General features: G+C 39.9%; 1 protein-coding gene across 5 annotated transcripts in view; it reads left to right on the plus strand.

The window, feature by feature from the left end:
• The window catches only part of l1camb (L1 cell adhesion molecule, paralog b), a 48,852-nt gene that overhangs the window by 19,096 nt on the left and 7,555 nt on the right, over window positions 1–22,201 (plus strand). For 4 of the 5 annotated variants that reach the window (XM_060893763.1, XM_060893765.1, XM_060893766.1 and 1 more), the window contains exons 2-23: window positions 1,334–1,557; window positions 6,030–6,132; window positions 9,157–9,326; window positions 10,067–10,192; window positions 10,316–10,486; window positions 11,215–11,326; window positions 11,490–11,674; window positions 11,849–11,980; window positions 12,153–12,296; window positions 12,975–13,086; window positions 13,252–13,412; window positions 13,764–13,923; window positions 14,097–14,224; window positions 16,454–16,555; window positions 17,093–17,293; window positions 17,777–17,847; window positions 17,982–18,207; window positions 19,010–19,125; window positions 19,268–19,526; window positions 20,451–20,573; window positions 20,741–20,917; window positions 21,425–21,553. In XM_060893763.1, the coding sequence (XP_060749746.1) occupies window positions 1,440–1,557; window positions 6,030–6,132; window positions 9,157–9,326; window positions 10,067–10,192; window positions 10,316–10,486; window positions 11,215–11,326; window positions 11,490–11,674; window positions 11,849–11,980; window positions 12,153–12,296; window positions 12,975–13,086; window positions 13,252–13,412; window positions 13,764–13,923; window positions 14,097–14,224; window positions 16,454–16,555; window positions 17,093–17,293; window positions 17,777–17,847; window positions 17,982–18,207; window positions 19,010–19,125; window positions 19,268–19,526; window positions 20,451–20,573; window positions 20,741–20,917; window positions 21,425–21,553 (3,226 nt within the window). In that variant the 5' untranslated portion in view covers window positions 1,334–1,439. The remainder of the gene's footprint in view (window positions 1–1,333; window positions 1,558–6,029; window positions 6,133–9,156; window positions 9,327–10,066; window positions 10,193–10,315; window positions 10,487–11,214; window positions 11,327–11,489; window positions 11,675–11,848; window positions 11,981–12,152; window positions 12,297–12,974; window positions 13,087–13,251; window positions 13,413–13,763; window positions 13,924–14,096; window positions 14,225–16,453; window positions 16,556–17,092; window positions 17,294–17,776; window positions 17,848–17,981; window positions 18,208–19,009; window positions 19,126–19,267; window positions 19,527–20,450; window positions 20,574–20,740; window positions 20,918–21,424; window positions 21,554–22,201) is intronic. The other variant, XM_060893764.1, reaches the window with a different exon arrangement.

Genomic DNA, 22,201 nt, shown 5'->3' on the forward strand with positions numbered 1-22,201 from the left:
ATTTATTTATTTATTTATTTATTTGTTTGTTTATTTATTTATTATTTATTAATTTTTGTCTATTATTTTTTCTATATTTCTATTGTTTTTCTGTTTATTCTGCAGTCAGATGTGAGATGAGGTTCAGCACTGGAGCCACTTATGCTTATACTCGGCTAACGTCCAGCTCCTCGGGGCAAAAATCTGTGTGTGTGTGAGTGTGTGTGTGTGTGTGTGTGTGTGTGTGTGTGTGTGTGTGTGTGTGTGTGTGTATCTTATCAAGTGTCTAATTTGTGTTTTATCTCTGAAGCACCAGACTTGAGTCACACTTTACACATGTAGAAAACACATCACTAATCCCTGGCAGAGAGAGAGAGAGAGACAGAGAAAGAGAGCGAGAGAGAGAGAGAGAGAGAGAGAGAGAGAGAGAGAGAGAGAGAGAGAGAGAGAGAGAGAGAGAGAGAGAGAGAGAGAGAGAGAGAGAGAGAGAGAGATAAAACAATAGAGTGACAGAGAGAAGGGACAGAGAAATATAGAGAAGCACTGCTGAAAGAGGTAAAACGATAAAGAGATAGAGACAAGAGAGAAAGATGTTGAGAAAGGGAAACATGGCTGGAAAAAGACATGAAAAAAGAGGCATAAAGATGAAGAGGAAATTAGAGAAACAGAGAGAAAGAGAAGTTTAATGAACAGGAAAAAAGAAAGAGAGAGACAGAGACAGATGGAGGTCTCAGCTCCATTAGCTTTTCTCCCGTGGCATTTACATTACCGTGTGTGTGTGTGTGTGTGTGTGTGTGTGTGTGTGAGTGAGAGATTTGCACTCACTTCTTCTACACTGTATACATCTGCATTATTATTATTATTATTATTATTATTATTATTATTATTATTATTGTTGTTGTTGTTGTTGTTGTTGTTGTTGTTGTTGTTGTTATTGTTAATAACTGAATAAAAGTGAGATTTCCCTCTTTGTTCTTTTCCCCTCCCTTCACTCATCCTTCTCTTTGTCACATTTCTAACTTCCACTTTCATGTCCTCATCACTTCTTTCTCTTCCCTCTCACCACTTTGTCTTTTCATCTGCCCTGATTTTCCCCTCCATCTTAATTCCCTGATCCTCACCCATTTTTTAATCGTTCTTTTGTTCTTCGTCTTCATCATCCCTCCATTCCACACACATCACACTCTTTTTAACTGACCTAATATCATACTGGCCTCGTCTACCTCTTTATTCCTCCCTCATCCTTTTAATTCAATTCTTTCCCACTTCATATGGGACCTGTTCTGTTTTTTGACCCAATATCATCTCTCTCTCTCTCTCTCTCTCTCTCTCTCTCTCTCTCTCTCTCTCTCAGCAGAAGGACGTGAACCACACTAGATTTACTGTGTGTGTGTGTGTGTGTGTTTTCTGTGTCCCTGTGTGTATGAGTGTGTGTGTGTGTATCTATGGGATGGTGAACAATGTCTCGTGCACAGTCTCACTCATCAGCCACTAGAGGGAAATGCAGAGCATCACAGCTGCTGTTTCTTCTTCTCTGGATGGGGAAAACTTTTGGAGCCATTCACATTCCTATCGAATGTGAGTCTCAGTCTTCATCTTCATCTTCATCTTGTGCTCAGGTTTAAATGATAGGTTTAAAGTCTTTTTTCTTTGAACCATCAGATAAAAAACAAAAGTTGTTTTATTAAATGACATCAACATAAGTTTTCATTTCCCCAGATGCTTTATTCCTCTTATACCTCAGCAAGTTATTAAAAACTACATCGATCAGTAATTAAAGAACGGATACATACTTTTTATCCGTTTCTGCTTACATTTAATGCCACATTACAGAGAAACGGTAATGCTTAAATAACTTCTTCCATTAGATATCTTTTATTATCTGTTTATCGTGTTTAATAATCATATTTGTAATTATTGCCATATCGCTGTCGGAACTCAGAGCCCACCTCCAAGTGGACGTATCGCAGCGTGAACCACACTTTTAGACTTTTAGCCGAATATTGAATATTTAAACTAAATTTTACTGATAACGCTACAATTGATACAAATAAAACAATGAGAAGACTTTCCAGACCTGGATGAGAATGAGCAAACTTCTTTATTGAAGCTAATCAGCCAACAGTTCCATTGAGCTCAAGGAAAAATTTCTAAGTCAAAAGCAATCAAATGAAAAAACCCAACCCATCCCCCTGCAACCCAAAAAGTTCGAACACAAAAAAGCAAGAAAAGCAAGCCCTCTCCCCAGGAATTCTCCTCAATATATACCCTAGCACCTCTAGGTGCCTTCTATACATTCAGGTAATTCCTCCTTTCTAAATTCCCCTTACTTTGCAGAATCACTAAGTGACTTCCCCTTATTTCCCAGAAAAACAAGTCTGCCCTTTTAATTGTCCTGTTGTTTTTCCTGACGCACACCATGTTATATTCCCAGTATCAGTATACCCAGTATCAGTATCCACTATACAATGCAATATATCCAGTATCAGTACCCAGTATACCCAGTATCAGTATCCACTATACAATGCAATATATCCAGTATCAGTACCCAGTATACCCAGTATCAGTATCCACTATACAATGTAATATACCCGGTATCAGTACCCAGTATACCCAGTATCAGTATCCACTATACAATGTAATATACCCGGTATCAGTACCCAGTATACCCAGTATCAGTATCCACTATACAATGTAATATACCCAGTATCAGTACCCAGTATAACCAGTATCACAATCCAGCATAGTATGTAATATACCCAGTATCAGTACCCAGTATACCCAGTATCAGTATCCACTATACAATGTAATATACCCAGTATCAGTACCCAGTATACCCAGTATCAGTATCCACTATACAATGTAATATACCCGGTATCAGTACCCAGTATACCCAGTATCAGTATCCACTATACAATGTAATATACCCAGTATCAGTACCCAGTATAACCAGTATCACAATCCAGCATAGTATGTAATATACCCAGTATCAGTACCCAGTATACCCAGTATCAGTATCCACTATACAATGTAATATACCCAGTATCAGTACCCAGTATACCCAGTATCAGTATCCACTATACAATGTAATATACCCAGTATCTGCCCTTTTAATTTTTCAGAAAAACAAGCCTGTCCTTTTAATTGTCCTGTTGTTTTTCCCGACGTACTTCTGCATTCGTTGTTAAAAATGTGCCCTAGAGATCTTCTTGTCACTCCTTATTCTTGAGTTATTTGCCACTCAATATAACACAGACGTCTTGTGTATTCATCCTCTTTTACAGCTACAATGAGTAAGTTTCCTCATTTCATTTCTTGCTATTCTATACTGTATATGATTTCTACTGATTATATACAGTAATAAGTGATTGATTATATGTTATCTTTATGAGTTTGAACTAAGCCCTTATAATGTTGCTTTGTATATAAGTGGAGTTCTGTGTGGACTCCTTAAGCTTACTAAACCTATGAACTGAACATTGTTATGATCTCAGTCTGTCACTTTCCAGACTGGCCTTGCACATGCATATTTTAAGCCTTAGTTTCTCTATTTCTACTAAAAGTCAGGTTCCCCTTTTCCCTTAGACCCTCAATCTCAGAATTAGCAGGTCTGTCCAGCAGGTCCCTGATTCAGCTGTCTCACCCTACTCCCTACATGAGGCCTGTTTCAGCTGAACTTTTGACTTTCACTTCCTCACACATTGATCAGAGAGCTCAGACTGACTAGGCCTGATAGCACTGAGTCTGGTTACTTTTACTAAGTTTATGATTACAACAAACTTATTTTCTAGTTTACACTTTGACTCAGGTTTGGCCATTTATATGTTAGTCATATATTACCTTAAAACTATTACAACATCTGGGGCCTACAACCTCGCCTACATATGTCTTATGACACCAATTGTAATATTTTGCAAGGCTTAATACTTTACTTTGGTTATAGTATTGTAAGGAATAATACTTTAATTATTTTTACTAAGATTTTTCACAACATCGCCATGGTGTAAGTCTATAACACACTTCAAACTTTGTGGTTTATAAAATAACACAACACAAAGTGTGGTATTACTTAATTATTACTTATTATGTACTTGTTGTCATGGTTACGTTCAAACTAGCAATGGCACTAATGCAATAAATAATCCAGTATACCATGTAATATACCCAGTATCCAGTATCTGTTCCCAGTATACCCAGTGTACCATGTAATATTCCCATTATTAGTACCCAGTATACCCAGTATCAGAGTCCAGTATGGCTTGTAATATACCCATTATCAGTACCTAGTATTCCCAGTATAATAACACACTATATCCAGTATCAGTATACTCAGTATCAGAATCCGGTATACTATGTAATATACCCATTATTAGTACCCAGTATACCCAGTATCCTTACCCAGTGTCAGAATCCAGTACACCATGTTATATTCCCAGTATCAGTATCCACTATAAACAGTATCAGTATACCCAGTATCAGTATCCACTATACAATGTAATATACCCAGTATCAGTACCCAGTAAACCTATTATTAGAACCAATTATACCCAGTATCAGAACCAATTATAACCTGTATCAGTACCCACTTTACCCAGTATACATATCCAGTATGCCCAGTATCAATACCCAGTATATCCAGTAACAGAACCCCTTATAACTTATATCAGTACTCATTTTGCCAAGTCTACATATCCAGTATTCCCAGTATCAGTATCCAGTATCAGTATCAGACTAAAGGAATAAAAATATTGAATCAGGTCTTCGGGAAAACGTATCAGATATCAGACACACAAATGTTAATATTGTGATCGTATTAATGTTACTGGTGAGTGTGTAACATTTACATGTCTGTTACTAATGTTCATGACTAACAGCTCATGCTTTCTCCCTCCCTGCTCTCCACACGTCTGTGGTTCGCACTATGGGAATGATTTATGTCATCTTGTTTTCTTTCTCTATCCCTTCCTTCTGGCATCCGCTGGTCCGACAGATAACATTTCTGACAGTGAGTCTATTTCTCTCTCTTTTTTGTATTTCTCTCTTTTTTCTCTCAATGGATATTCTTTGCTCTTTGGATCAAACTGGTCATCGTAGGGTTCGGGCAATATGACGGTATTATATAATAGAGACAATAGAGACATCTTTTACAATGATATCTATTAAGAGTGTCTAAGAGCAAACAAAAAAAGTGCTTATGAGGTCAATTTTAAGGTGGAACAATACAGAAAAATGTCACCTACAGCAAAACAATTAAAAAAGTCTTAAACTCCAGAGAGTTTTTAAAAAATATATATTAATAATTACAGACTGACTGAAAGCATATGATGTCATGTGTGTATTTAATGTGTAAAAAATAAATAACAATAAATAAATAAATAAGGGGGTACGGTGGCTTAGTGGTTAGCACGTTCGCCTCACACCTCCAGGGTCGGGGTTCGATTCCCGCCTCCACCTTGTGTGTGTGGAGTTTGCATGTTCTCCCCGTGCCTCGGGAGTTTCCTCCGGGTACTCCGGTTTCCTCCCCTGGACCAAAGACATGCATGGTAGGTTGATTGGCATCTCTGGAAAAATTGTCCCTAGTGTGTGAGTGCGTGAGTGAATGAGAGTGTGTGTGTGCCCTGCGATGGGTTGGCACTCCGTCCAGGGTGTATCCTGCCTTGATGCCCGATGACGCCTGAGATAGACACAGGCTCCCCGTGACCCGAGGTAGTTCGGATAAGCGGTAGAAGATGAATGAATGAATGAATAAATAAATAACATTTTAAAGTTGAAATAAAATATAAATAATAAAACTATTAAATATAAAAAAAATCTTCTAAAACAGATTATGAATTACATATTTAAATATAAATAACTAATAATTATTATTTAAATGAATTACTGGCAGTTTTCTGCACAAACCTTGACATATCGCCCACCGCTACTCCACCACAGATACGATTTAACCAAAGCCTCCTTTTCTGTTCTGATATTTAATGATATATATGACTGTAATTGTACTGATGTGTGTGTGTGTGTGTGTGTGTGTGTGTGTGTGTGTGTTCGCGCAGTGAAAGAGCCACCCTTGATCACACTACAGACACAGTCGTTTACAGCCTGCTACATAGACGACATCAGTCTGATGTGTGAAGCTAGCGGCAATCCCACACCCACGTGAGTCCTCACTGAGCCACAGCATGACCATAAATAAACACAAAAATCAATTAAATTAATTATTTTGTTTCTTTTCTTCACCGTTTTTCTTACTTATTTTCATTTTTTCTTGTTTTTCCTTGTTTTCTTGTTTCTCTTCTTCTCTTCTCTTACTCTTATTTGTTCTCTTTCTCTTCATGTGCTTGTATTTCTCTTGGATTCTCTTTCCCTTTCACCCAGTATTTTCTCTTCTCCTCTCTTTTCTTCTCTTCTCTTCTCTTTTCTCCTCATCTTTTCTCGTCTCATCTCGTCTTTTCACTTCTTGTCTCATCTCGTCTTTTCTCTTCTCCTCTCTTTTCTCATCTTTTCTCGTCTCATCTCGTCTTTTCACTTCTTGTCTCATCTCGTCTTTTCTCTTCTTTTCTCTTTTCTCTTTTCTCCTCGTCTTTTCTCATCTTTTCTCATCTTTTCTCGTCTCATCTCGTCTTTTCACTTCTTGTCTCATCTCGTCTTTTCTCTTCTTTTCTCTTCTATTCTCATATGGACTTTTCTCTCTATTTTTTAGTTTTCCATTTTCCTTTCTTCTTCTTTTCTCCTTTCTTTGAATCTAAGCTTTCTGTTCATTTCAATTAAATTTAATTCAATTTATTTGGATCATGATTTTAACAACTCACATTGTCGCAAAACAGCTTTACATAAGTATAGAAACAGAATAAAATATGATGTAAATAAGGTGACGGTGGTGAGGAAAAACTCCCTGAGAGGATATGAGGAAGAAACCTTGAGAGGAACCAGACCCAGAAGTGAACCTCGTCCTCATTGTCTTCTCTTTCTCCTCTGTCCATTTCTTTTTATTTCTCTTCTGGTCTCTTCTTCACTTATTTCCCTTTATTCTTTTCCTTTCTGCACTTCTGTTCTCTTCTCATTTTATTTCTTTTCTTCTTTTTTCCTGTCACCAATTCTCTTTTCTTTTTCTCCATTCTTTTTCCTCCATTTTTTCTTTTCTTCTCCTTTCCCCTCAGCTTATTTCTTTTTTATTGTTTTCATATTTTCCTTTATAACTCTCGTCTTCTCTCGTTTCTTCTAACTTCATCTAATTTCTTTTCTTTTCCCTTTCCTATAAACTTGTCTCTTCTTTCTTGCCTTGTCTTTCACACCTCCTCTCCGCTCACATCTTTTCTTCTTTTTTCTTCACATTTAATTTCTCTCTCTCACTCTCTCCCTCTCTCTCTCTCTCTCTCTCTCTCTCTCTCCATAAAGAGCTCTGTAGTGCAGTGACATAAATCTCAACCTTGTAAAAACAAACATTTCAGCTTCATCACTGACCGCTATTTATTTCTATTAACGTGATTAATTTAAAGATATAAATTCATCTTTAGATAAAAGCACCGCTACACAGAACTAATTCATTTTGTGTAACGTAGCTAAAAGCTTTGACTCAGGCTTCTAGATGAAGTAGATTCATACTGTATACAACTGCCAGCACTTACTAACGAGCTCTGGGAAGCTTTATATCCTGGAGACAGATGCTTTATTTACACTCCTCTCATTCCTTTGAATTTCTTTATCGAAGACGGATCCGAGCCAAAAACCCACTTTATTAAATTAAACAGCCGACTATTAATCTGAATTTATTCCTCTGAACCTCCTAACCTCCGGACTGATATGAACGCTAGCTGCAGATCATTTCCGAGCAACAGAAACGCTATTGTGTGTCGTGTGATCCGTCGTTCTCTCGTGTCTTATCTGAATCCGTGGCATTTCGTGAGAAACGGATTCTTTGGAAAAACGTTCGAGTTCAATGAAACTTCTGGAATGCACACAAAATCTGCTCCGAATGCGGTTCATTAACCGCGACGTCGTTGTCTGCGCCTGCTTTCTTTTATTTTTGTGCATTTTCTTGCTAAACATTAAGCAAATCTCATAGCATCCAGTTTATTCTTTCACAAACTTCACTGATATTTAACAAATCATTACACACTCCTCAGCAGTGTTGAGTTATTTGGTGTCAACACCTGAGATGTCGATTCTCAGAGGCTGTGATGAAATAAATCCAAAACAACTGCATTTAAGTATTCCTCGGATTAATCCCATAACTTTTACTTCCCCACTGGCTATTTTAGTTCTTACCTGCATAACAAGTTTCCATGTACACTCACCGGCCACTTTATTAGGTACACCTGTCCAACTGCTCGTTAACGTAAATTTCTAATCAGCCAATCACATGGCAGCAACTCAATGCATTTAGGCATGTAGACATGGTCAAGATGATCTGCTGCAGTTCAAACCGAGCGTCAGAATGGGGAAGAAAGGTGATTTAAGTGACTTTGAACGTGGCATGGTTGTTGGTGCCAGACGGGCTGGTCTGAGTATTTCAGAAACTGCTGATCTACTGGGATTTTCACACACAACCATCTCTAGGGTTTACAGAGAATGGTCCGTAAAAGAGAAAATATCCAGTGAGCGACAGTTCTGTGGGCGCAAATGCCATGTTGATGCCAGAGGTCAGAGGAGAATGGCCAGACTGGTTCGAGCTGATAGAAAGGCAACAGTAACTCAAATAACCACTCGTTACAACCGAGGTATGTAGAAGAGCATCTCTGAACGTACGACACGTCGAACCTTGAGGCGGATGGGCTACAGCAGCAGAAGACCACACCGGTACTAGTAAGGTGTACCTTATAAAGTGGCCGGTGAGTGTACATGTCTACTGTTACGTACAAAATGGAAGCTAGGACGTCACGGAGAAACAAACAAACTAACAACAACAACAATAATAAAATCAAACCCAACAGCAGTTCTGATATCATTTGTACGTATACTGTATATTTAATTTTTGAATTCTGCTATTTTATTAAATGTCATACTTAATGTCTGGTGGTTGAGATTATTAACCTGAAGGCTATTAGCTTCCTTTATCTGTTAGCTGCATTAGCACAGCTAAAGACGCAAACATCAAACATAGACACATGAAACGATAAGGTAGCAGTGTATGTTTGTGTATTGTACTCGTTCTCCTTCCTCACACTGTGACCTTGTGTCCAGTTTTCGATGGGTGAAGGACGGACAACTGTTCAACGACGAAATGGACGGCACGGGAATTCTTAAAGGTAACGAAAGTAAAGAGCTGAAATTTTACCATGGGAAATACCGCTGCTACGCATCAAACGAGCTCGGGACGGCAGAATCGGGCCTGATAAACCTCGTCACTGAGAGTAAGTTTTACTGTTTATCTTTTTCTCGACCATTTTTTTCCTTCCTTTTTGAACCTGTTAGCAAGATCTGACTAGCATTTAGTTTTTCTCCTCGTAAATCTGCAAGCTGTGTTTCAAAATAAGTTTAAATGAGATTTTTATTTAGCTTTACAAGAACAGAAGCCTAAGGTTGTGAATATTCCCTGCTTAACTTTAGATAGCCTTGTCTGCATCGCTAGCATTCGATAGACGTAGCATCATTAGCTAGCTTATCTGATAGCTCTCTTTAACACGGTTAAAAAAAATTTACTATAAACGTTTCATTCTGTCACGGAATCATATTTACCAAAAGAAAATGATTTAACAAAATCAGAATAATTTCATAAATAGTTAGGATTAGGGTTAGTATTAGTTAGAACTTTAATAAAAAATAAAAAATAAACTGCTTTTGATTGGTCAGAAGATGGTGATTAATTTAGCTAATGTAATAATTACGCTGATGTAGTTTACCTCATTGAATAAATCTTGAAACTGTTTTAAAATGAGCCTTTAACTTCGGGATGAAAGGGGAAGAGATCACATGCGAGGGCTTTTCTACGTCTATTGAACTCATCCGCGCCCTCTGGTGGTCTGTGGAGGAATTGCCATTAAACTATTGTTTAAAAAAGACCCCCTTTAATAGACCAAACCACGTTTGAAGAGACAGTATATTCAGGTGCATATTACAATTTTATATACACATATATATTTTACTCCCACAGCCATTCCAGTAGTGTCAGTGAAAGAGAAGAAAGTGGAGAAGACCGCCAACAAGGGTGAAAGTGTGGTCCTACAATGTAATATCCCAAACAGCACAGTGAGCTCTTACGTCCACTGGATGGACAAGAGTGAGTCATTTTGAATCAACTGTTAAATTTACTACTCACATTTCAGAGCTCATATTTAACACTATAATTTTTTTTAACCTTCTAGCATGCTAACATGTCCTTGGTTGTTGTGTTCCTAATCAGAATTGATGCATGTTAAGCAAAGTGAACGAGTCATCATCGGCCTGAACGGTAACCTTTACTTTGCCAACGTGGAGATCAGCGACACCAGAAAGGATTACACCTGCTTCATCCAGTACATCGAAGCCAGAACTATTTTATCCTCAGAGACAGTCTCTCTCTATGTTAAATCCTGTGAGTAAACATTTACATTTACATCTCCAGCATTTATTTAGCAGACATCCTTTTATCCAGAGCGGCTTACATTAGCTTGATTTGATACAACTGAGCAATTGAGGGTTAAGGGCCTTGCTCAGGGGCCCAACAGTGGCAGCTTGGTGGACCTGGGATTCGAACTCACGTCCATCCGATTGGTAGCCCGACACCACTCGACTTCTCAGTGTATAATAAACCAACAGCCAAAACTCTATAAGTCAATTTGTATTTTATGAGCTAAAATTGTGCAGTCGGTGGCTTAGTGGTTAGCACGTTCGCCTCACACCTCAGGGTTGGGGGTTCGATTCCCGCCTCCGCCTTGTGTGTGTGGAGTTTGCATGTTCTCCCCGTGCCTCGGGGGTTTCCTCCGGGTACTCCGGTTTCCTCCCCCAGTCCAAAGACATGCATGGTAGGTTGATTCTGCATCTCTGGAAAATTGTCCGTAGTGTGTGATTGCGTGAGTGAATGAGAGAGTGTGTGTGTGTGTGTGCCCTGTGATGGGTTGGCACTCCGTCCAGGGTGTATCCTGCCTTGATGCCCGATGACGCCTGAGATAGGCACAGGCTCCCCGTGACCCGAGGTAGTTCAGATAAGCGGTAGATGATGAATGAATGAATGAATGAAATTGTGCACTATTAAGGATAAGGTTATACGGTTAAATATATAGCTACTGTTAACATTTCTTGTTTTTGTTCTTTTTAATAAAGCCAATGAGCTGGTGAACAGACCGCCTGGTCTCCACCAGCCTCAGGGCACACACAGCAGTTATTTTGCTCTCCGAGGACAGAATCTCATCCTGGAGTGTATTCCTTACGGCCTGTGAGTTCAAAAAATCAGTTAGTAAATGTTATGCTAAGTGTCCTGTATTCTAGTTTCTTTAAAAAAATATAGAAGATGTGGAAGAAGATGGCAGCAGGGATCCAAACTGACAAGTTCTTATCGTGTGTGTGTGTGTGTGTGTGTGTGTGTGTGTATACTCTAGGCCAACTCCAACAGTCAAATGGCAAAGGAAAGACGCTTCGCTTTCCTCCAGTCAAGCAACTGAGCAGCATTTCGGTCGCTGGCTGGAGTTCTCGTCCATCTCGGAGAGCGACGATGGAGAATACACCTGTACAGCCTCTAACGTGATAGGCCATGTCACACACTCGTACACAGTCAATGTGGAGGGTAAATACACACACTTACACACACACTGCGGGGCTTTCTGGAAAAAATTGGAAATGTGGGAAAAAGCTAGTTAATGTGTCGCTTTAGTACAGAACTCAGAGTCGAAGGCAGCGTAAGATGTCAAACGGCGAAGATTTTTAAGCTGATTTGCGATTGGTTGTTTCCTGTGTCCAGCCGCTCCCTATTGGAGGAAGCAGCCTAAGAGCGCTCGGTACACCCCGGGAGAGACGGTCAGACTGGACTGTCAAGCTGAGGGCATTCCTAAACCTCACATTACATGGAAGATTAATGGAGAGCTCCTCTCCGGTACACACACACACACACACACACACACACACACTTACTTTCTCTTATTCTTTCTTCTGCATTATTATATTTTCATGCTGAATTCTTGATTCTGATTGGTCAGAAGGTGTGGATTGATTTTCTGTAACTCAGGTTTAACCGTGTTCGTGTTTCTCCTCCCTGTTGTGATCAGAGACGATTCCAGAACCGAGACGCAGCGTAGAAGGCGGGACTTTAATCCTGAATAATGTTAATGTTGCTGACACGGCTGTCTATCAGTGTGAGGCCTCCAATAAACACGGCACCGCCCTCCTTAACACCTACATCCACGTCATCGGTCAGTCAACACTCTGTTCCTCTCTCTCTGTATCTCTCTCTCTCTCTCTCTCTCTCTCTCTCTCTCTCTCTCTGTATCTCTCTCTCTCTGTCTCTCTCTGTATCTCTCTCTCTCTCTGTGTCTCTGTCTCTCTCTCTCTCTCTCTCTCTCTCTCTCTGTATCTCTCTCTCTCTCTGTCTCTCTCTCACTCTCTCTCTCTCTGTCTCTCTCTGTATCTCTCTCTCTCTCTCTGTGTCTCTGTCTCTCTCTCTCTCTCTCTCTCTCTCTCTCTCTCTCTCTCTGTATCTCTCTCTGTCTCTCTCTCTCACTCTCTCTCTCTCTCTGTCTCTCTCTCTCTCTCTGTATCTCTTTCTCTCTCTCTCTCTCTGTCTCTCTCTGTCGCTCTCTCTCTCTCTCTCTCTCTCTCTCTTTCTCTCTCTCTCTTTTATTACTCTTGCTCTTTTATTATTCATTCTCTCAATTTCTTTCTTTCTTTCTTTCTTTCTTTCTTTCTTTCTTTCTTTCTTTCTTTCTTTCTTTCTTTCTTTCCTTCTTTCCTTCTTTCTCTTTTTTATTTCTTATTCAGTGTTATGTGTCCAGCACTAACTATAGAGATTACTCTGCTTCACCTTTGCCTGATAGAGCTCTCTCTCTCTCTCTCTCTCTCTCTCTCTCTCTCTCTCTCTCTCTCTCTCTCAGAACTGCCCCCTCAGATTCTGACTACAGACAGTCGAGTGTATCAGGCGACAGAGGGATCCACGGTGTATATTAGCTGCGACACTTTTGGTTCTCCGCGGCCGAAGGTCACATGGTCAGTGTTCTGTTTGTGTCATGAGCCATCAGTGACTTTATTCTCTTCCACAATAACACAACACTGAAGTCTTTATTATTCAAGGCTCTCATGTTCCTCTCGTATGTGTGTGTGTGTAATGTTGTGATGTTATTTACACACATGTGTGTATTATGTTACATTCAGGGAGAATAATAATTTTGGTCCGGTTCTGTCCAACTCGCGGATGTCTCAGTTGGACAATGGCACGTTACACATCATGGACGTGAGCCACGAGGACACAGGAACGTACCTCTGTTCAGTCATAGCCACCAATCTGTCCATTACTGCACATCTGGACGTACTGAGTGAGACACACACACACACACACACACACACACACACACACAAAAGTCGATACCATATGTGTCTCTATACAGGATTTGTAATATGGTTACAGATATGGATGTGGTTTTGAATTTTTCTTTCTTTCTTTCTTTCTTTCTTTCTTTCTTTCTTTCTTTCTTTCTTTCTTTCTTTCTGACTGCTCTCTTTTCCCTCACTGTCTTCCCTCATTTTTATTTTAATTGTATTTTTTCAGTGTATTATTTTTGATTACTTTACATTATTACTTCACTGATGTGATTCATCATGTATCATTCTGTGGACATTCTTAGCTCTTATTTCTGTCATTCGTTTGCTTTTTACCGTCTCTCTAGGCAAGACTCGGATCGTGACCCCTCGTCATGACCACCGGACTTTAAGAGGAACTACGTTGGTTTGGCCGTGCAGTTACAAGGTGGACCCTCGACTCCCTCTGCCCCTAATCCAGTGGAGGAAAGATGGAAAAAAAATTCAACCAATAGCTCCAGATAACAAGTGAACACTCTGACTTTCTCTCTTTCTCTCTTTTATTCTCTTCTTTTACTGCAACGAATGTGTCCCGTGTTCATTAATACTTAGTGTTTTATTAGGCTGCTGACTAACTCCTGTAATAACCAGCAGATTTTTCTTTCGATGTGTAAAGATCTGTTTGTTCGTGCGATCTGCAGATACATCATTCATGAAAACGGATCACTGAGGATCAATCACATCCAAGCTGAAGATGCTGGAAACTACACATGTGAGATCATCACCACCCTGGACTCTGATGTCATCACTGGATCTCTGACTGTGATTGGTGAGAATCTCTCTGCTAGCTACATCAAGTAAATAAGAGTTGAGGGAGGGAGAGAAAGAGGGAGGGATGAAGGGATAAGAGGGAGGGAGGGAGGGAGGGAGGGAAGGTTGAGAGGGAGGGATGGAGGGTAAGAGGGAGGGGATGGAGGGTAAGAGGGAGGGAGGGAGGGAAGGTTGAGAGGGAGCGATGGAGGGTAAGAGGGAGGGGATGGAGGGTAAGAAGGAGGGAGGGTGAGAGGGAGGGAGGGAGGGATGTGGGGTAAGAGAGAGGGAGGGAGAGAGGGAGGGTAAAAAGGGAGTGTGAGAGGGAGGGAGGGTAAGAGGGAGGGATGGTAAAAATCGAAAGAGAGAGGGAAAGACAGAGGGAGGGAATGTGAGAGTATGTGTGCATGTCCATAAACAAATGAATGTATGGTGAGTGTCTGGGTGGGTAAGTGATTAGGTATAAAGTATAGTGAGGTGATTAGGTATAAAGTATAGTGAGGTGATTAGGTATAAAGTATAGTGAGGTGATTAGGCATAAAGTATAGTGAGGTGATTAGGCATAAAGTATAGTGAGGTGATTAGGTATAAAGTATAGTGAGGTGATTAGGTATAAAGTATAGTGAGGTGATTAGGCATAAAGTATAGTGAGGTGATTAGGTATAAAGTATAGTGAGGTGATTAGGTATAAAGTATAGTGAGGTGATTAGGTATAAAGTATAGTGAGGTGATTAGGTATAAAGTATAGTGAGGTGATTAGGTATAAAGTATAGTGAGGTGATTAGGTATAAAGTATAGTGAGGTGATTAGGCATAAAGTATAGTGAGGTGATTAGACATAAAGTATAGTGAGGTGATTAGGTATAAAGTATAGTGAGGTGATTAGGTATAAAGTATAGTGAGGTGATTAGGCATAAAGTATAGTGAGGTGATTAGGTATAAAGTATAGTGAGGTGATTAGGTATAAAGTATAGTGAGGTGATTAGGTATAAAGTATAGTGAGGTGATTAGACATAAAGTATAGTGAGGTGATTAGGTATAAAGTATAGTGAGGTGATTAGGTATAAAGTATAGTGAGGTGATTAGGTATAAAGTATAGTGAGGTGATTAGGTATAAAGTATAGTGAGGTGATTAGGTATAAAGTATAGTGAGGTGATTAGGTATAAAGTATAGTGAGGTGATTAGACATAAAGTATAGTGAGGTGATTAGGTATAAAGTATAGTGAGGTGATTAGACATAAAGTATAGTGAGGTGATTAGGCATAAAGTATAGTGAGATGATTAGGTATAAAGTATAGTGAGGTGATTAGGTATAAAGTATAGTGAGGTGATTAGGCATAAAGTATAGTGAGGTGATTAGACATAAAGTATAGTGAGGTGATTAGACATAAAGTATAGTGAGGTGATTTGACATAAAGTATAGTGAGGTGATTAGACATAAAGTATAGTGAGGTGATTAGACATAAAGTATAGTGAGGTGATTAGGCATAAAGTATAGTGAGGTGATTAGACATAAAGTATAGTGAGGTGATTAGACATAAAGTATAGTGAGGTGATTTGACATAAAGTATAGTGAGGTGATTAGACATAAAGTATAGTGAGGTGATTAGACATAAAGTATAGTGAGGTGATTAGGCATAAAGTATAGTGAGGTGATTAGACATAAAGTATAGTGAGGTGATTAGACATAAAGTATAGTGAGGTGATTTGACATAAAGTATAGTGAGGTGATTAGGTATAAAGTATAGTGAGGTGATTAGACATAAAGTATAGTTAGGTGATTAGGTATAAAGTATAGTGAGGTGATTAGGCATAAAGTATAGTGAGGTGATTAGGTATAAAGTATAGTGAGGTGATTAGGCATAAAGTATAGTGAGGTGATTAGACATAAAGTATAGTGAGGTGATTAGGTATAAAGTATAGTGAGTATATAATGAGTGCATAGGTGAATGAGTGAATACCTGAGTAAGTGAGTGAGGGTACTCCTTCACTTACCCATACTGTCTAATCGAAGGAGTAAGGGAACGGAGAGGAGGTTGAAGAAATGAGTGAGTGAATGACTGGAAATATGTAAAGTAAAGGAGTGAGTGAGTGAGTGAGTGAGTGAGTGAGTGAGTAAATAAATTAATAAGTGAAGGGGTAGGTGTATGAAGAGGAGAGGGAGTAAATGAGGGAATAAGAAAGTGAATGACTGGATATTTGGGTAAATGACTGAGTGAATGAGTGAATATTATCTTTCCCTGTGTAGATAAGCCTGAAGCTCCTCACTCAGTGAAGCTGGATCAGAAGGCGAGTCGCAGCGTCACTGTATCCTGGAGCCCCGGACATGACAACAACAGCCCTGTGAAAGGTGATTTAAATACAGTGTTTCTCATCTGTTCTTCTTATTTATTGTTGTTGCGATCATTTTCTGAGACGATACCACATTAAAAAGGATAATAAAAAATAATTCAGATGAATCATATAATAATATATTATACGGACTATACAAACATAACTGTACTGAAATTTTATAATATATTATATAAACATCTTAAAATAAAAGAATTACAATAAGAAATAAATGAACAAAAATATCGTTGTTGTATAAAATAAATATATTTACATCTATTAAAAAAAAAAGCTTTTTTTAATTTCTAAAGTAAATGTATTTGTTTTAATAATTCTTAAAATTAAGAAAAACATTTCTAATAATTTATTTATTTGGGGCTTTTTTTCCATTTCTTTATTTCTTTATTTATTTGTTTTATACTTTTTTATTTGATTAGATTTTTCTTTAAGCGCTCTATAGTACACTCCCGTTAACGCGCTACAGTTCTCTGAGCCAATCAGAGCGCAGCTGTATTAGTGTGTGAGGCCTGACGAATCTTCTGCTCTGCTTCTGTAGAGTTTGTGATTGAGATGCAAGAAGATTTGCACCTAGAAGCCTCAAGCTGGAAGGAGGCGAAGCGCGTTCCTGCTGAAATCCATCACCTGGAGATTTCTTTACTTCCTTTCTGCAGTTACCAGTTCCGACTGGCGGCGGTTAATGAGATCGGCTGGAGTAAATTCAGCCATCCGTCCGAGTCGTACGACACACCTCCTGCAGGTAACAGCTGATCGTTTTTTTCTTTTGTTCATTAGTTCTTTCTTTCTTTCTTTGTTTCTTTCATTAGTTCTTTCTTTCTTTCTTTCTTTCTTTTGTTCATTAGTTCTTTCTTTCTTTCTTTCTTTCTTTCTTTCTTTCTTTCTTTCTTTCCTGTTAATTTGTTTGTTGTTTTCCTTCCTTGCTTGCTTCCTTCCTTCCTTTTGTAATTTTCTTCTTTTCCTTCCATCTTTCCTTTCATCATTTCCTTCCTTCCTTCCTTCCTTCTTTTCTTTCTTTCTTTCTTTCTTTCTTTCTTTCTTTCTTTCCTTCCTTCCTTCTTTCCTTCCTTCCTTCCTTCCTTCCTTCCTAAGGTATAAGAAGGTTTATAGTTAATCAGAGCTCAGAATGGTCTATATGTTAACGTTGTTCACGTGTACAAACACAATCAATCCAGCACGTTCCTCTGTGGTTGATGGAGCTGTTCACGTGTCGTGTTGTTTACAGAACCTGAAGTGGCTCCGGGGAACGTGAGGAGTGAATCTACTGATCCAGGCAGCATGATCATCACATGGGAGGTAAGAAGTGACTCAGTAGTTAATGTCAGTTATATAAAATCTCTCAGATGCTCATCCATGTCCATCGAATAAAAAAAATTTTCTCTCTCTCTCTCTCTCTCTCTCTCTCTCTCTCTCTCTCTCTCTGACTTCAGGAGCTGGAGCCGAGGCACTTCAACGGGCCAGGTTTCGGGTATAAAGTGTACTGGCGTGAAGCAGACAACTCTGGTAATGATTGGGAGTCTCAGGTTGTTTCTCATCCTCCGTTTGTAGTCAACGAAACAAATACCTTCACGCCCTTCGAGATCAAAGTGCAGGCGGTGAACAATGTTGGCGAAGGACCAAGTCCTGAAGCTGTCATCGGCTACTCGGGAGAAGACGGTACGCTTCAATAACACACTCTGCAACAAAACATGGCACATGGGCCTCGAGGTTTCTTCCTCAGCTCAAGCAGGCTTATAAGAATACATTCTTAATCCATATTCCGGATAATGCCTTTAAAAAAGGCATATTTCTACTTTATAAAACTCCAAAAACTGGACACAATTTAGACTTACCTGACATGTTATGAACACTACTTATAATGCATCATATTGAAAATTCATTCATTCATTCATTCATTTTCTACCGCTTATCCGAACTACCTCGGGTCACGGAGAGCCTGTGCCTATCTCAGGCATCATCGGGCATCAAGGCAGGATACACCCTGGACGGAGTGCCAACCCATCGCAGGGCACACACACACACTCTCATTCACTCACGCAATCACACACTACGGACAATATTCCAGAGATGCCAATCAACCTACCATGCATGTCTTTGGACCGGGGGAGGAAACCGGAGTACCCGGAGGAAACCCCAGAGGCACGGGGAGAACATCCAAACTCCACACACACAAGGTGGAGGCGGGAATCGAACCCCCGACCCTGGAGGTGTGAGGCGAACATGCTAACCACTAAGCCACCGTGCCCCCCATATTGAAAATTCGCAGTCCATAATAAAAGATCGCTATAATGTGTCACGATGTATATAAATATATACGTTTTCAGAAATAATTCATGATGCCTTATGAATGCGGATATAATAAGGAATTTATTAGGTTTCAGGAATTCTGTTGGTGTAACACAGCTACATGTTCATCTCTTCTTTCAGTCACTTTTTTCTCTGTGTTTGTTTCTTTAAGTTCCCCTGGAGTCCCCGACTCATATTGAGGTGACTCCGGTTAATGCTACAGCTGTATCAGTCAGGTGGGAGCCAGTCAACAGGACGTCTGTGCGCGGACATCTTCTTGGCTACAGGGTACGTTTATAACCTGGTACAACGGCTGCGTCTCAATTCGCTGTCTTCTGTCTTCATTCTGGTATAATGCTATGGTTTGAGTTTTGAAGTGTGTGTGCGTGCGTGTGTGTGTGTGTGTGTGTGTGTGTGTGTGTGTGTACAGATCTACCTGAGGAGGTTGGGTTCCAGAAGAGACCATGTCCACAACAGGAAAGAGAAGCGGGCGCTAGCTACGGTGAGAGAGATGGTGCAAGCGATGGAAAGCAAGGAGGAAAGACAAGTGATCGTCGTGGAAGGAAAAGAGGAGGCGACCGTAAGAGGCCTGGAGTTCTACTCCGATTATGAGCTGTCAATCACAGCATACAACAGCAAGGGGGAGGGGCCTCCGTCTAGCCCCAGCTACTTCAAGACATCTGAGGGAGGTGAGAAAAAAAAGATTAACACCAGAGGACACGCGGCTGTCACACACATGAGGATGAGGTTCACTTTTGAGTCTGGTTCCTCTCAAGGTTTCTTCCTTTACCATCTAATGGAGTTTTTCCTCCCCACAGTCACCTCAGACTTGTTCATTAGGGATAAATACATTTAAATATATCTAATATTAATTTAGAATTTTTGTATTATATTAATCTTTATATTATTCTTTATAATAACCTTTTGTTCTATATTTATGTAAAGCTGTAAAGCTGCTCTGAGACAATGTCAGTCGTTAAAACCGTTATACAAATAAATTTGAATTGAATTAATTAATTTAAAAATGATCATTTCTTGTTTAAATTAACACGTGAAGATTCTGACTGCGTCCTTAAGATTAGTCTCAAGTTGATTAAATATTTAAGTTGTTTATATGTTGAAATTGGGATTTATTTTTTTTGTGTGTGTTGATTCCGGTACACAGACCTGGCAACCCGTTGACAATAACAAACCCAGACAGACAGACAAATAGACAGAAAGAAAGACGGACAAAAAGAAAGAAAAAAATAATAATATTGTTAATAAAATTGTTTATACTTTGCAGGAACAGTCTTAAATTAGAAAATTGTTCAGGCATGAAAATGTATATTACAAATATACAGAGCATTAATTTCTTAATTATTCATTTTTTTCCTAATTTGAAGAGAAAAAGACAACGGATCAGAATCAGGTTTATTGCCCAATATGTTTTTACACACACACACACACACACACACAACTTGCTACCGGCTCTTGGTGACCCTCAAAAGATAAGACATAAAATAATGACACTATACATTTAATTTACAGACAAGAATGTGTGTGTGTGTGTGTGTATGTGTGTAAAAGACACCTGTATTAGTGCCTAACCCTTTCTCTTCTCCTGCTTTCAGCTCCTGGTCCTGTTTCACACTTGAGATTTGAGAGTCCTTCAAATACCGAGCTGACGCTCTTCTGGAAAAAACCTCACAGGACGAACGGGATCCTGAGAGGATACGTCTTAATGTACCAGGAGTGTACGTCATGTTTTTATTAGCATGTGACTAGGACAAGATGAGAAGGAGAAAGTGCTATTAATGATAGTTTAATAATAATGGGGGTGGGGCTGGAAAGCAAGAACTCTTAATATTCTTCTTCTTCTTCTTATTATTATTATTATTATTATTATTATTATCTCCTGTAGTTGTGGAGAACGGTCCCAGCACACTCCAGAAGGTAGAGCTTGATGATCCGACTGTGACGCATTACAACGTGGACAAACTGGATCCCAAACATTTCTACATTTTCTCCCTGAACGCGTTTACCGACGCTGGAAAAGGAGAATCCGTCCACATTAACGCCACCACGTTACTCGACGGAGGTAAAACGCTGCGACTACTATTTACACAAATGCAGGGTTTTAGTGGCTGTACTAAACAAACACGTGATATGAGGCTCTCGTTGTTTCATTTTTGATTGGGTGTCCATTGCTAAGCAAGAAGCCTTAAGGTTCTAACACCCCATCCGTTCACACTGTATGTGTTTAACACAGCGATGTGGAGTTAACAGTAAAAGTCATGCTTCAGAAGTCAGAGATATAAAAAACCCAGGGGTAGAAACTAACCCTGCTTCATTTGTGAAACGTTCAGGGTTTGTAAACGAGTGTAACCCGGGGTCGACCTCAGTGTGAAGGTCTCTGAGGGCTACGTTTCTGAACAACGTTTACGTTTAGGTTTACACCATTTGGCAGAAGTCCGTATACGAAGTGACGTCAAAATGTCCTCAGGTTCGACTGGTACACAGACTGAGGAATCCATCAGTCTAATAAGTATGTTAGAAGGAAATATAGTATTCATTTTTTCATCCATTTTTTTTCATTTCTTTTCAGTTCCACCATCTTCTATTAACATGACAGTGGGAGAAACAGCTGTGAATCTAAGCTGGGTTCCAGGAGAACGACAGCGAAACATGGGCTTCGCAGTTCGTTACCACAGGGGGAAGAGTGAGCCAGAGAATGGTGAGAGAGACAGCGGTGAGAGAGAGAGAGAGAGAGAGAGAGAGAGAGAGAGAGAGAGAGAGAGAGAGAGCGTTAAGAGAGAGAGCGGTGAGAGAGAGAGCGGTGAGAGAGAGAGTGGTGAGAGAGAGAGCGGTGAGAAAGCGTTGAGAGAGAGCGGTGAGAGAGAGAGAGAGCAGTGAGAGAGAGAGAGCGGTGAGAGAGAGAGCGGTGAGAGAGAGCAGTGAGAGAGATAGAGGTGAGAGAGAGCGTTAAGAGAGAGAGCGTTAAGAGAGAGCGGTGAGAGAGAGCGGTGAGAAAGCGTTAAGAGAGAGAGCGGTGAGAAAGAGAGCGGTGAGAAAGCGTTAAGAGAGAGAGCGGTGAGAGAGAGCGTGGAGAGAAAGAGCAGTGAGAGAGAGAGAGCGGTGAGAGAGAGCGTTAAGAGAGAGAGAGCGGTGAGAGAGAGCGTTAAGAGAGAGAGCGTTAAGAGAGAGAGCGTTAAGAGAGAGAGTGGTGAGAGAGAGTGCGGTGAGAGAGAGCGTTAAGAGAGAGCAGTGAGAGAGAGAGTGGTGAGAGAGAGAGTGGTGAGAGAGAGAAGGGTGAGAGAGCGGTGAGAGAGAGCGTTGAGAGAGAGTGGTGAAAGAGAGAGAGAGTGGTGAAAGAGAGAGAGAG

Source organism: Tachysurus vachellii, chromosome 19, assembly GCF_030014155.1.
Source record: "Tachysurus vachellii isolate PV-2020 chromosome 19, HZAU_Pvac_v1, whole genome shotgun sequence".
NCBI lineage: Eukaryota > Metazoa > Chordata > Actinopteri > Siluriformes > Bagridae > Tachysurus > Tachysurus vachellii.